At 41.3% G+C, this 12,354-nt stretch overlaps 2 protein-coding genes across 4 annotated transcripts; both read left to right on the forward strand.

Annotated features, from left to right (window-relative positions):
* The first annotated feature begins 771 nt into the window (after positions 1-771).
* LOC128765442 (four and a half LIM domains protein 2-like) lies at positions 772-5,211 on the forward strand. 2 transcript variants are annotated; one of them, XM_053876135.1, is made up of 5 exons: positions 772-949; positions 2,008-2,182; positions 2,261-2,430; positions 3,582-3,768; positions 4,592-5,211. In XM_053876135.1, exons 1-5 carry the CDS (start codon positions 788-790, stop codon positions 4,741-4,743), a joined length of 846 nt encoding a protein of 281 aa, XP_053732110.1. In that variant the 5' UTR covers positions 772-787; the 3' UTR covers positions 4,744-5,211. The 2 variants fall into 2 exon arrangements, with proteins under 2 accessions (XP_053732110.1, XP_053732109.1); XM_053876134.1 differs by having other exon boundaries at positions 2,008-2,430.
* Positions 5,212-5,545: 334 nt separating this feature from the next.
* On the forward strand, positions 5,546-11,180 carry c1h7orf57 (chromosome 1 C7orf57 homolog). 2 transcript variants are annotated; one of them, XM_053876280.1, is made up of 8 exons: positions 5,546-5,661; positions 5,964-6,020; positions 6,191-6,364; positions 7,430-7,517; positions 7,762-7,891; positions 9,185-9,249; positions 9,320-9,420; positions 10,661-11,180. In XM_053876280.1, the coding sequence occupies exons 2-8, from the start codon at positions 5,978-5,980 to the stop codon at positions 10,723-10,725; spliced, it is 666 nt and encodes a 221-aa protein (XP_053732255.1). In that variant the 5' UTR covers positions 5,546-5,661; positions 5,964-5,977; the 3' UTR covers positions 10,726-11,180. The 2 variants fall into 2 exon arrangements, with proteins under 2 accessions (XP_053732255.1, XP_053732247.1); XM_053876272.1 differs by having other exon boundaries at positions 5,571-5,661; positions 6,094-6,364.
* Positions 11,181-12,354: the final 1,174 nt, after the last annotated feature.

Below are 12,354 nucleotides of genomic sequence, written 5' to 3' on the forward strand. Positions count from 1 at the left end.
TCTCCTCACAGGATCAAGCGGTAAGAAATATTCCGTCCTTTAATTTATCATTGGCATTGAAGCGAATATGTTGTTTGACGCCTACGACTGAATTCTGTGTATAATAATCACTGCAGACGCGAGTAGACTTTTAAGAGTGCTTGAATGAATAACTCGAAAAGGCATGCACTAAAGGGCAGGAGTTTGTCTTTGTATGAACAACACGACATTTTGAAGATAGTTTTGGTTGTGATTATATGTTGTATGACTTTCAAAAACATTTTTCCCCCCAAAAATGTCTTGGATGTACCGTAGCATCTTTCATGTAATGGTAGAAGACGGAAATGTTTTTTGTATGCAATAATACAACATGAAATAAGCTACAACAAAAAGCAAATGTATTTTAACTTGTTTTGAATTTTAAAATAAATCGGTGTTTATATATGTTATGTTCATTGTGCATCAGATTTTCCCCACAGTCTCACATTTTTCCTGGAAAGCTGACAGGACTTCCAGTTTAAAGCCCTCAAACCAATGTCTTCCGCAGCATGTTTACAGCATTCCTGAGCTTAATTTGTTCTATGTAGCCCTACATTAGCCCCCCCATATCCACACAGGCTACACGTCTTTGGTTCTTCAGTGTAATTGAGTGGAACATGTGACTCGAGATGGTTGGAGATTGGAATAAGCCAGGGCTCCAATTGGGGAAATGAAGTGTAATACATTTCAGGTGGCTACTGAACTCGTGCTCCAACCAATTGAGTGGGATCCTGCTCTGCTCCCAGAACAGGACTGACTGAGGGCCCGGATGACCATGTTGGACCCTTACGACTGCACCAACTGTAAAGAGTCCCTGTTTGGGAAAAAGTACATCCTGAAGCAGGACAGTCCGTACTGCATCAAGTGCTACGAGGAGTTGTTCTCCAGCAACTGCGACTCTTGTCACAAGCTCATTGGCTGCACCAGCAAGGTAGTCATGAAGATAGTGTGTTTCATGGTGTGTTTCTTATCTAGTCATGTGACCCGTCAGTAAGCATCACCACAGTTAACAGGAGGAGAGTCGAGCCGTTGTTGTGGTGATGTAGTCAAGACCATCTAACCTGAAACCAGCTCAAGACTTTGATGCTCCGACACAGAATCAAGAGGGAGCAACATTAAGATCCGGACCAAAGTGAATTCAGAACAAACACCTGGCTTGTTCCAGTGAAAGCATTTCAGTTCTTGATTATTTCAAAAAAGGTGACTACAGTTTCGTAGGCAGCCAGAAATAAACGTTGTGAGGTGCTGCCAAGCCAAAAGATGGAAGAAAAACGGTCTTAAATTTAACGTAAATTGTGTCACTAGTATATAAAACAACGAGAAGGAAGGAAAAAAGTGTAATGACATGAGAGTATATGCTTGGTATATGTAAATAGATTATATATTGTTTCATGTTATACACATTTCATTGAAATAATCCCAGTATTATTCATAAAAAATGAAGATCTGTTCAATATCTTGGTAACAAAACTATGGTCAAATCATGTAAATTACTTATACAAATATTTTTATTCTGAATGACAATAAATAATGGTTGTTATGTATTAAAATAACAATTATCAAACTTATCTAATTTAAGATTCATTGCTGCCAGGGACAAAAACAGACACAAATAGGGAAAAATGAATATAAAGTCCTGAAGAAGAAAATATGAAATACAATTATTAATATTATTGAAATAGTAGACTGCTGACAAAAGCAATGAGCTGCACTTTGCCCATGTAGTTTATGGACTATAGAACCATAGTCTAAAAACAGGCAGTTAGAGATCATTCATGTTTTTATTCAACTTTTTTGTCTCTTTCAAAATCATCCTGACCAAACTTAAAATGCCTTGCACCTTCTGATGCGCTCCATCCGCCACTGCTTGTTGGGCCTGATTCTGTCACTTAAAAATACATGATAAACAATTGCCTTATGAATCACCATCGAATTTCAAAACCACCAACATGTTACGAACATAATTTCCCTTGGGATTCTGATTTGCAGGATCTGTCGTACAAGGACCGTCACTGGCACAGCGAGTGCTTCCTCTGCATCAAATGCAGCCAGTCGCTGGTGGAGCAACCTTTTGCTACCAAAGATGACATGCTGATGTGCACCGAGTGCTACATCAATGAGTACTCCTCCAAGTGCCATACATGCCAGAAGACTATCACACCAGGTGAGGAGAAGCTTTTCTCCACTTTTCTCCGTAGTTTGAAAGTGTTCAGATCATTGATTTCACCTTCGCACGTGGTAGGTTCCAAAAAAATGGAGCACAAGGGCAACACTTGGCATGAGAACTGTTTCACCTGCAACCGCTGCCAGCAGCCCATTGGTACCAGGAGCTTTGTCCAGAAGGACACCAACAAGTACTGCCTGCCTTGCTATGAGAAGCAGTTTGCTCTTCCATGTATCCACTGCAAAAAGGTACCACTGGAAACATTTGTTGCTCGACTGTATTGATTAAATGTTCTCATCCGACTTTGAAAGTTGGTCTCCAGGTGATGAGAAAGGGGAGAATAAGGAGAAGGATTCCAGGGGCCCGTGACTGACTGAGACCCAGAAGGGCCACTAACAGCATCATGATACTGACAATGTCATATGACACTCAGTAATGAACGACCAATGGATTTTAATGATGTTAAATGGCTCAGTCCACCTTGCAAAGATGCACTTTGAACATTATTATTTATTCACTTTAATGGAATTTAACTTTTGTATGTTTAGGCAATGAATCTGAAGAGAATCTCATGTTCACGTATTTCAAGGTAGAGATGGGGGTTTTTAATTTATCTTTAGTACTGCACTGACCACGAAACGGTCATGTGTTTCTTTCCAGTGATATGGGAAAGATAGTCAAAAGTGTCATTAAAACACAGATGCTTATGTCAAATGTTGACGTTTTTAGCCAATTTTCTTCTCGTGGTGACCAAGTCCCTGCCGACAGCCCTGCCTCCCATCATATTGTACTAGTACACGTGGTATCTGAACATGCAGGATCCCGAGTCGGCAGTCATCTTCAGCAAGCCTAAAACAATGTTGACTGACTAACAACACATTTTGGCATGAGAAAATGGATTTATTGATTTGATTATATGGTTAGTTTGACAAAAGCCTTGTTTCTCTTTGCAAATTGTGCTAAACTCAGAGCCGCTTCTCAACTTTATTGACATGTCCCAACAATTATGTAGAAATCGGTTCATAACTCTGTCAGTTATGTTGCTGAAAGACAGACTTGTCTCACGTCTGATATTGTCTGGAGGATAGAATGTTGAGGCAGACTCAGTAACTGGCTCTTCCTGACAGTGATTTCTAGCTAATTGTACCGCTAACTCAATAGTGAAATGTCACGATGCATGGCGGAGACGGCTTTGATGTTTGCTTATGAAAGAGTCACAAGACAGTCTTAGGTTATGTGGCTTCTTCAAACTAATGCTGGGTACTGGGTAAGCAAGTCAAAGCAACCTCCAATAAAAGCAGTTTAAAGCTTGTGGAGCATGAATGAGCTTTCATCAAACGGTGGAAAGCTTTATGTTGAACGCTGCTGATTGGTTTATTCAATCTGCTGTGTATTCCAGCCCATCCTGACTGGAGGCGTGAACTACCGGGAGCAGCCCTGGCATAAGAGCTGTTTCGTCTGCACGGGATGTAAGCAGCAGCTCGCCGGCCAGCGCTTCACCTCCCGGGACGACTTCGCCTACTGCCTGGACTGCTTCTGCAGCCTGTTCGCAAAGAAATGTGCATCATGCACCAGCCCCATCAGTGGTTGGTATTTCAGAACCTTTTTATGGATCATCTTGTTTTGTGGTCCACAGTTTAGTGCATCACTTCTTTAAACTTTCAAGTTTTGATCTTGGATCACTCTGTCTCATGATGATGTGGCCAAATGAATACTTCCATTCAAACAGAATGGCCAGAATCATGAAGTGTTCCATCCGAAGAATTCCTCAGCACTTTGGAAATAAAACACTTTTAATAAAAACAACAACTTGAAACGCTTAAAATAATATGCTATATTCAAGGGACAGTGTGGAGCAATAGTGACGCCTGAAAAAGAATGCGAGGTTTGTGAAAGGTTTTCTCTGTATGAAAGATCAACACTTATAATGGTAAGTTTTTAAATGTAAAGTTTGTTTCTCAATGAAGGACCTACCGGATAGAGTGTCTAAAAGCAAGGTGAGAACTTAACTGAATTTAACTCATAAGCACACATCTTGTTTTTTTTTAGGGCATCATGATGGAGTATTTGGAGTATGTGACTATGGTAGGAGCACATGATATAAATTATGATTTTTTTTTTAAATACACAGCTGGAGAATTTCTTCAACTTAATCTTGATGTATCATGGGATCCGACTGATGCTTACATTAAGTCTTTTCATTACTTAATTTGATGTTGCGCCAGACTAATGGCTTGAGTTGCACAGTGAACCAAGATCACGTCCACATGACAAGGTCCATTGTAAATGTATTTTTACCTTTATCATCCTTAATAGGAAGTATCCAATTACCAGAGATCATGTAATTCCATTACCCACATCACAAGATGACCTGTTCACTCATGTCACCTCTTTGTTGCTTCGACTCAGGTCTGGGCGGCAGCAAGTACATCGCGTTTGAGCAGCGCCAGTGGCACAACGACTGCTTCAATTGCAAAAAGTGCTCCGGGTCTTTGGTGGGCCGAGGCTTCCTGACATGCAAAGATGACATCTTCTGCCCAGACTGCGGCAAAGACATCTGAGCGATCACCCTGCAGGAGAAGTGGCGGGTTCTTCAGCTTGATCCTAGTGTAACAGTTCTCTTCACTCTCTCATCATTAACTGTTTGATTTGCTTTGCCTCCACTGACCAGTCTCTCTGCCCTTGAAACACACTTTCTACGTGTATTAACTGAGGTTTAGATGTCTAGATCTACAACGTGAATGAACTGTAAAAACACAAACGAAAGGAAAAAAGGATTCCCCCCAAATAGTATTGACTCACCCTTTAAATGAAGATTCTATCATTTGTCAGTGTAATAAATCAGATATCAACGCAATATAAACCAAGAACTACTTACATCTACTCCAGTTATCCACTCACCATCCGATAATGTCATGTTTGTGTGTTTAACCAGCCAACAATAGTAAGTCCAAGATCAAAGATAGCAAATGTATTGATAGGTTTCCATTATCGGCATTAACATCGCTGCTTGGCCTTATGTTGCACTTTTGATGGTAGAGGTACTTTTTCTGTCTTTATTATTATTATGCAAATAAAGCTATTTAAGCAACGTATTTCGTGCCATTTGTCATTGCATTATTTACTGGTCGCTGAAATGGTTCTAACGCATTCTAAATAGAAGATATCTTCAGTATCAGCTTCAGTTCCCACCCCCATTGGAAAATCTCATCATGCCGATCAAGTTTTAAATCAGATAGTGATATTTTGAAACACGTCAGTTTTGGAACATGTTTTTAAAACTGGAAGTAGAGAACTGAAAGTTGACTTGCTGACACGATCAGGAAAATCGACGCAGGCTCCGTCATGTTGCAATATACGATCTTTGTGGCACGTACCGGAAGTGAGTAGCAGGTGCCGCAAGAGAAGCAAAGCTAACGCCATCCATCCATCCGTCCGCGGCCGTATCGCAAGACCACGCTGAAAAGGCAGCAACTAAAGTAAGGTTTTCGTGGAGATAACTCTTATGCTCTTAGAAACATCCGTCAATTGCACTATAAGTAACATGAATTAATCGTCTATTTGCCTGGCGCGCTGCTAGGCGGCTAACTGAAGCCACCAGGCTTTGTTAGCCACAATGCTAAGCGTAGCGACGCTCCTCAGCATACTTACAAAAACAACGGATTTAAAATGCACCTATGTATTATAGTCAATGCAACGGCAACACTAAATGGAAACTGTTGACCTTGTCTTGAAATCGGCTTTAAACGTCGTGTTCTGAGTAATTGTCTGTGTGAACCAGATTCTTGGCTGAAAATGAGCGCTGTGGTACCCAACCATCGAAGGACCAAACCAGGAGGTGAGCATCTCCGCTGGATCTACTCCACAGTTGTCGTCTCACTTTGCTGTGACTGATGCCCACTAATTTGCAGCAAGCCTAAGAGTCATTCATGCGAAAGGCTGCAGTCATTTGCTTGGACGCGGAGCCACAAAGTAAGGCAAGTGGATGTAATGCTGTTGCCATTGCAGGCATCAAGCCTGGAGCTGCTCTCGCTGGCGTCACTGGACCCACATCCCAAATCCCTGGTCTGTCCCAGACCGCTGACGAAACGTCTCCAGTGGAAAGGATCAGTGGTCGACGGGTGGGCATTTTTGAGACAGACTCGGACTATGTCAAGCTTGCGAAGCAGGGTGGACACAAAGGTTAGTGTTTTGATGCGCTGAGTCACAATCAGCCTTTGAAGTTACCTTGCCTTTTCAGTGGTGCTTAACTTCTGTACTGTTCTCTGTGACAAAACCACAAGGTTTAATGGTGCCATTTTTTACGTTGAAAACATTTTCACATTAGATGGAATCGAATGTTTTAAAGTTTCAGACGACAGGGGCATTGATCTTTCTCTCATTTTACAAAAATGCCTCGTAATGGTCAGTTAGTCCGGGGGATGGGACTAACAGTTAGTCCTCCGGTCCTTAGTCCGGGGGACTAATTGTAGGTCCTTTCTACATTTTTTTATGTAGAAAGGACCTACATAAAAAATGTATTTTTTATATTTACAGACACTTTACATAGTTAACCGGATTTGGAAACCAGGAAGACAAAGAAACGGAAATGTAAACATGAAAGACACTGATAGTACAATGTGATTGGTGTTTGTACAGGATAAGGGGAAAGATGGTTTGCACATGTACAGAGGAGAGATTGAGTACATTGGAAAGAATGTGTTACCAGGCAGAAGGTGGAGAGGAAGGTCAAAGAGGAGATTGATGGAGGTGGTGAAGGAGGACATGAGGTTTGTAGGTTTGAGAGAAGAGGAAGCAGAGGACAGGGGGAGATGATGCACTGTGGCGACCCCTGAAGGGAGAAGCTGAAAGAGAAAGAAGAAGAAGGAGTCATCATCTTGACAGATGAGTTTTCTGTTGCCTGGAAAGAAGACAAAAAAGAGGAGTTGCTGAATAATGCAGGAGAAAATGCATGAGAGCTAGAGAGGTGGAGAAGATAGACGACTGCTAATTCCTGAAGAATGAAGCTGATTGAGGACAGGCAAGTTTGAAAACACTTTCTGATGAAGTACGGAATCTAATCTCATCAAATTGCTCTGGTTTTATCTCACAGTGGTTCGTACTACCACGACTTGCATTTAATGTTTATCCTTGAAGAAAACGAAACAAAATTGACTGTAGTTGAATGTATAAAGTGTGGACTGCTAAATTCACTACATCACGCTAAAGTTAACCTTTGAGTCTCATTACACCTCTGTCGTCCTGCAGGTTTATTGAGTCATGAACTGGAGGCCAATGAGAAACCAAAGAAGTCCTACACCGCTACCAACTGGTTTGGAGGTGATGACTCAAAGAAGTGAGTACAAGTTATTTCTTGATGAGGTGGTTTATCTTTAATGCATATTTACTCTAAGTAGTGATGGTTTGAGTCGAATATTTGGTGAAAGATGCATGACTTTGGAGTGGAACATCTTATCTCTTCAGCAGGTGGAAGAGATTAAAAGATGTGACTTAATGTTCTTTTTTTGTTTATTGCTTGACTAACGCAAAGGGCAGGTTGGCCTTGTGTGTCTGGTGTGATGGTGGTTTTGTACTTTCAGCGAAAGCAAAGCAACTTCTCCCGACGACCAGTCGAAGGGAGGCCGGCAGCTACTCGCTGCACCGTTTGGCACTGATAACAATTCCACCTGGGAAAGGGAGACTGATAGATTTGCTGTTGAAAAAAATAAGGTGAATTGTGAAACGGCTTCCTGCACAGTAGTGACGCCATTCCCATTCTTTTCCGAAATGAATTTCCATCATTTTAAAATTGTATATATATTTTATTTTACTCCATCGCATCCAATTTTGAGTTTTCCCCCTTCTCTGTTTTGTGGTATTGACTCATGTAAAAACTGTTCCTTGAGCCTGTGGTGGATTTCAAATCTCATAGCTTTTCTCCATTTAAGATGTTTTTTTTGTCTAAAGATCTTTTCTTCTTTGTACCCCCACGTGCTTTCCAAGGGCATCAATTTAAAAACAGCTATTGCATGTGGCATTGGACATTCAATTTAAGGCTTTATGAACATACATTGTTTCTGTGAAATGTGGCTGTATGATCTCATTCTATTAGGTTTGTAACCACCATACGGTTTGAACATTGAAAAAACACAGTCCAGGTTCTTCATCTGCCACCTGCAGACCGTGTGTTGGTGCCCTTCACTCTCTTACAGAAACACATTGATTACACAAGGTTTTTGTCATGTTCTAATAAATGTAAGCTTTATTTCTCATCTTAGTTTAGTGGCTGGATGGAGCTTCAACATCTAGCTTTTATTATCGGGCAGTTGTATTGTATATGTTTGTGCAGAACATTTGGCTACATCAGTCGACTCTCGTTTGGATGCCGCTTGCTATTTGCACAGATGGATTGAGTAGAGAACACTTTTGTTCCTGTGCTGTGAGTAGGACAAGTTAAACTTGTTTAATCTGTACGAAGAGAAACAATGAAACTGCTCAATGATGTTCTTCTATATAACAGAGATATACCTCGCAGTCACTTTGGTAAACAGAGAAATAGTGTTGCTTTGTCTGGTCAATCACAAACCTCTGTCCATTCCTTTGCAGCTTTTGATGCAGAGTTGCTCTGCAGTGAACGTTCTAGTAAACACTAGCAAGTCAAGCACTTGAAGCAAACCCATTCGAGTTCTGTTTTTTACGTGACTGACATGTCTGCTGGTTTAATTGCCAAGAGCGCTCAGTCTTCCATGTCAGTACCTTGCAAGAACTACACTGACTGAAACAAAGCTATTCTTTGTGTGTCCGTGTGAGGGACAGTATGGAGACACACATTTTTGTTGCATCATGTCTGGTTACTCTTTAATGCTCCCAATCTTTGCATGCCTAATTTCATTTTTTTTAACCTATTCATGTGTTAATAATCATCCAGGTTTGCATGTTTCATCTTGAATACTACCTGATAAATGTGAATCCTACTTTTGTTTCTGCATCAAACTGATGAACATGTATTTTTCTTCCTCCAAGATGTCCCCTGATGGCACAGCCTCCGATCTTCAGGGTCTGTCCTTGACCAGCAAATACAAGCGAACGTGAGTGCATTATTATTGAGAGGTTTTTGTGTATGGGCGGATTTAAAATTCTCCTCGATTGCCTCTACAGATCATTTGACAAGAAGGCTCCTCCGGTCAGCATGTCCAAGCTGCTCAGTCATGGTTACATGGAGGAAAAGAAAAAATCTCCTAATGATGACGACACCTCAAGTATGAGCTCTTATTTCGCTAAATCTTATTTTTGCGTTCAATCCAGGACCTCCTGTCCCTCATGAGATCATCTGCCTGTTGTGCAGTAGGTATACACCATGTAGTGAGCATACAGGCATGTGCAGAACACACATGAATGACCATCATCAAGAATGGCCTCTGGGAAAGGTGGACTTGCCTGTGATGTGGTATTCCACTTTTATTCTCAACGTCATTCTGAATGCAGACCTCTGTGGGTCAATGATCTGATTTACATCATCCCTGTGGATATCTAATCTCATCATGGTGGAACAGATTCTGAGCATGTGCAGAACTAAAACGTGCCATAGTCCAACTACTAACTACTGTCTGCATTGGTCACAAATGGAAGACGTCACGTTTCTTTGCATCGAGGAGAGGAGGTGCCCATACGCCATACTGGTCGAATTGCAGGGAAATGTGATGTACGCTTAAGTCCAAATGTATCTACCATCTGATGCAATGTTTTCAAATCAACTCATGATTTCAGTCATACATTGATGCGCCGCTCTGCATATGAGGTGCCATCACTCTCAGCAAAAAACTCCATTATGGTGACTTGAACCCGAACGGCTCCCATGATGCTTTGCAGTCCAGTTAACCAATCAGGAGCAATAGGTAGAACGTGGAATTGAGGCTGGAATTTATGTTGCCAAGATCGAGCCTCTTCTCATTCGGCCATTGAAGTGAAAGGCTTTTTATTTGATATTAAAGCTGGTCTGTGGAGGTGAAAACGGCGCATTTGAGCTTGTCAGTGTTGACAGAACACCTGTAATTTAAGCAGTCTGTTAAGTCTAGTTAAAGAGGCACCATGATGCAGTTCATTTTCATCACCAGACTCTATGCTGAGCCCTGTTTTCTAAACTGATGTCACGTATCCTCGTACATTAAGCCGTCTCAAGGAAATGACTGCCCTTTCTACGACGTAGGCAGCTGATAGACCTGTGAAAATAATGAAGAGATTCACATTGTCTAAGACTTCATGCAGCTGCAACCATGCGGTTTTTACAGTTCTGGAGATGTTAAATCATATTCCTGTTTAACTTTTTTTTTGTCTAATATTTTCAGTATTTTTTTTCAACAGTCTGAAGAGGCTTTGTGTTCTGTTTTTTCTGAACCTGCAGCAGAGTACAATTGAAATACTGAAAATATGTTTTTGCGTTTTAATGGTGTGTAGATCATTGTGACTTTTATCATTTATGGGCTGCCCTTCTATCTTCAGGTGTGACTTCTGAACAGACCAGCACTATTGCGACCGAGGACGTGGACGATGATGATCTGGAGTGAAGAAGGAACCGGGTGGTGGATCGTCACAGTCACACTAATATCCACGACTGTTTTGTGCTTATGTTTATGCAAAAGTATTGTTTTTATTTATTTGCTTCACATTGTGAGAGTAATCCACATAGAGTTTAAATAGATGTGTCAGTGCTGTATTTTTTACATTTGATAAGCTCAATTTGAAGGACAGGCAACACAAAGGGTGCGAGAAACTTGTGTCATTCGCTCGTACAGTCTACTGTATTTGCATTGCCGTGTTAAGTTTCAGCCTTGCGTCCTGGTTGTATGAAGATTGAGTTGATGTGTTTTAACTGTTAATACTGGGAAAAAAAAGTGATGTGGTACTAGTTCTAGTGATGTTTGAGTTGAGGGCTACTCGTGTGTCATGTGTGCCAGCTCTCCAAAATGCCAGTATATTCCAAGTCTATTTCATGGGGCCAAAATGAAGTTTTTATACTTGATTTGACTGAAATGGAATTCTTTGTGAGCCTTCCCGCCACCATGAAAACCTATCCGTTCCTGTCGGTTTGAGTCAGAATGATCTAGTCGTCCCATTTGTTCCATTTAAATCCAACAATTATTTCAGGTGTGGGTTGTTTTTTTTTTTAACATGCTGACCTTCCCCGCTCTCCTGTGCCTATCATGTTCCCTCTGTTTATTTATTACTTGTTACAGTTAAGGTAGGTAGAAAACAGTTTCTTCCCGAACGTAATTGATGGTCATGTGATGGAGCTTTTCATTTGACTAAGCCTTTAGGTGTATATTTTCTTAAGTAATGGGTGGCTGTGAGGTTTCGTCTTTCTTTGAGGTGTTATGCAGCCAGCCCCTGAGGTTCATATGAAATGGCAAGCGCACTGTGTATTCCTGCAAATTTAATTTATTCAACTGTTGTTCATGCCCTTCAACCTGGGGTTTGATCATGTGACACTTCAGTCGGAAGAAAACACAAGTATTATCAGCCTTAGTTCTTGCACCAGTTTCTATTGTTTTGCGTTGCACATTTCCACTGGAGTAGGCTGCAGAACCCTGCAGTGTTTTGTGACTGGGCTCAGACTGACTGCGCACACTTAATTCAATAAATGGGCATGTGCATGTACCGTGTGTGAAGGTGGCGTCTCTCGTTGACATCTGAAGTTCAGAGTCTTGTCATATAGGTAACGTGTTTCCCTGCACTTGTCTGCGCACACTCCCTCCCACGCACCCGTTGGCTCGACGTCATCGCGGGTGACCTCCAACATGGAGTCACCGTGGGACACTGGACCGCCACGTGTTTCATTTCAAAGCATTTAAGTGAAGTGATTTAAGTGAAGTCTGAGAAGTGTCGTCACTCCTAAGTGATCCGAAAATCCACCTATATTTCTAACCATGAGACATTTCGTCATATGCAAATATTTTGTTTTAGCTTTTCCATTTAAGACCGATATCAAGGTGGAACAGAATTTAAAAAAAATCATTTATTGTATCTACTCGTAATTACGTTGTCATAGATGTAAGATAGCGGCAAAATTATTCTTAAGCTGGACAATTGAAGGACATCTATTTAGACGCACAATAGCGGTTCCACTGTACATCAATTAAGGGGAGTGACGCGAGCCCGCGCGCGCACACTCGACGCATCCGCGCGCCGCGCTTCGC

The sequence above is a fragment of the Synchiropus splendidus genome, chromosome 1 (assembly GCF_027744825.2).
Source record: "Synchiropus splendidus isolate RoL2022-P1 chromosome 1, RoL_Sspl_1.0, whole genome shotgun sequence".
Classification (NCBI taxonomy): domain Eukaryota; kingdom Metazoa; phylum Chordata; class Actinopteri; order Syngnathiformes; family Callionymidae; genus Synchiropus; species Synchiropus splendidus.

What these genes read in the sequence shown, in the direction of transcription:
- c1h7orf57 (XM_053876272.1), top strand. Translation starts at nt 6,112, where the DNA reads ATGCGAAAGGCTGCAGTCATTTGCTTGGACGCGGAGCCACAAAGTAAG. An exon ending in GAAGCAGGGTGGACACAAAG is followed by an intron (nt 6,365 to 7,429) that starts GTTAGTGTTTTG and finishes GTCGTCCTGCAG; the next exon opens with GTTTATTGAGTCATGAACTG. An exon ending in TTGCTGTTGAAAAAAATAAG is followed by an intron (nt 7,892 to 9,184) that starts GTGAATTGTGAA and finishes TCTTCCTCCAAG; the next exon opens with ATGTCCCCTGATGGCACAGC.
- LOC128765442 (XM_053876134.1), top strand. Translation starts at nt 788, where the DNA reads ATGACCATGTTGGACCCTTACGACTGCACCAACTGTAAAGAGTCCCTG. An exon ending in TCATTGGCTGCACCAGCAAG is followed by an intron (nt 950 to 2,007) that starts GTAGTCATGAAG and finishes TCTGATTTGCAG; the next exon opens with GATCTGTCGTACAAGGACCG. An exon ending in CATGTATCCACTGCAAAAAG is followed by an intron (nt 2,431 to 3,581) that starts GTACCACTGGAA and finishes TGTGTATTCCAG; the next exon opens with CCCATCCTGACTGGAGGCGT.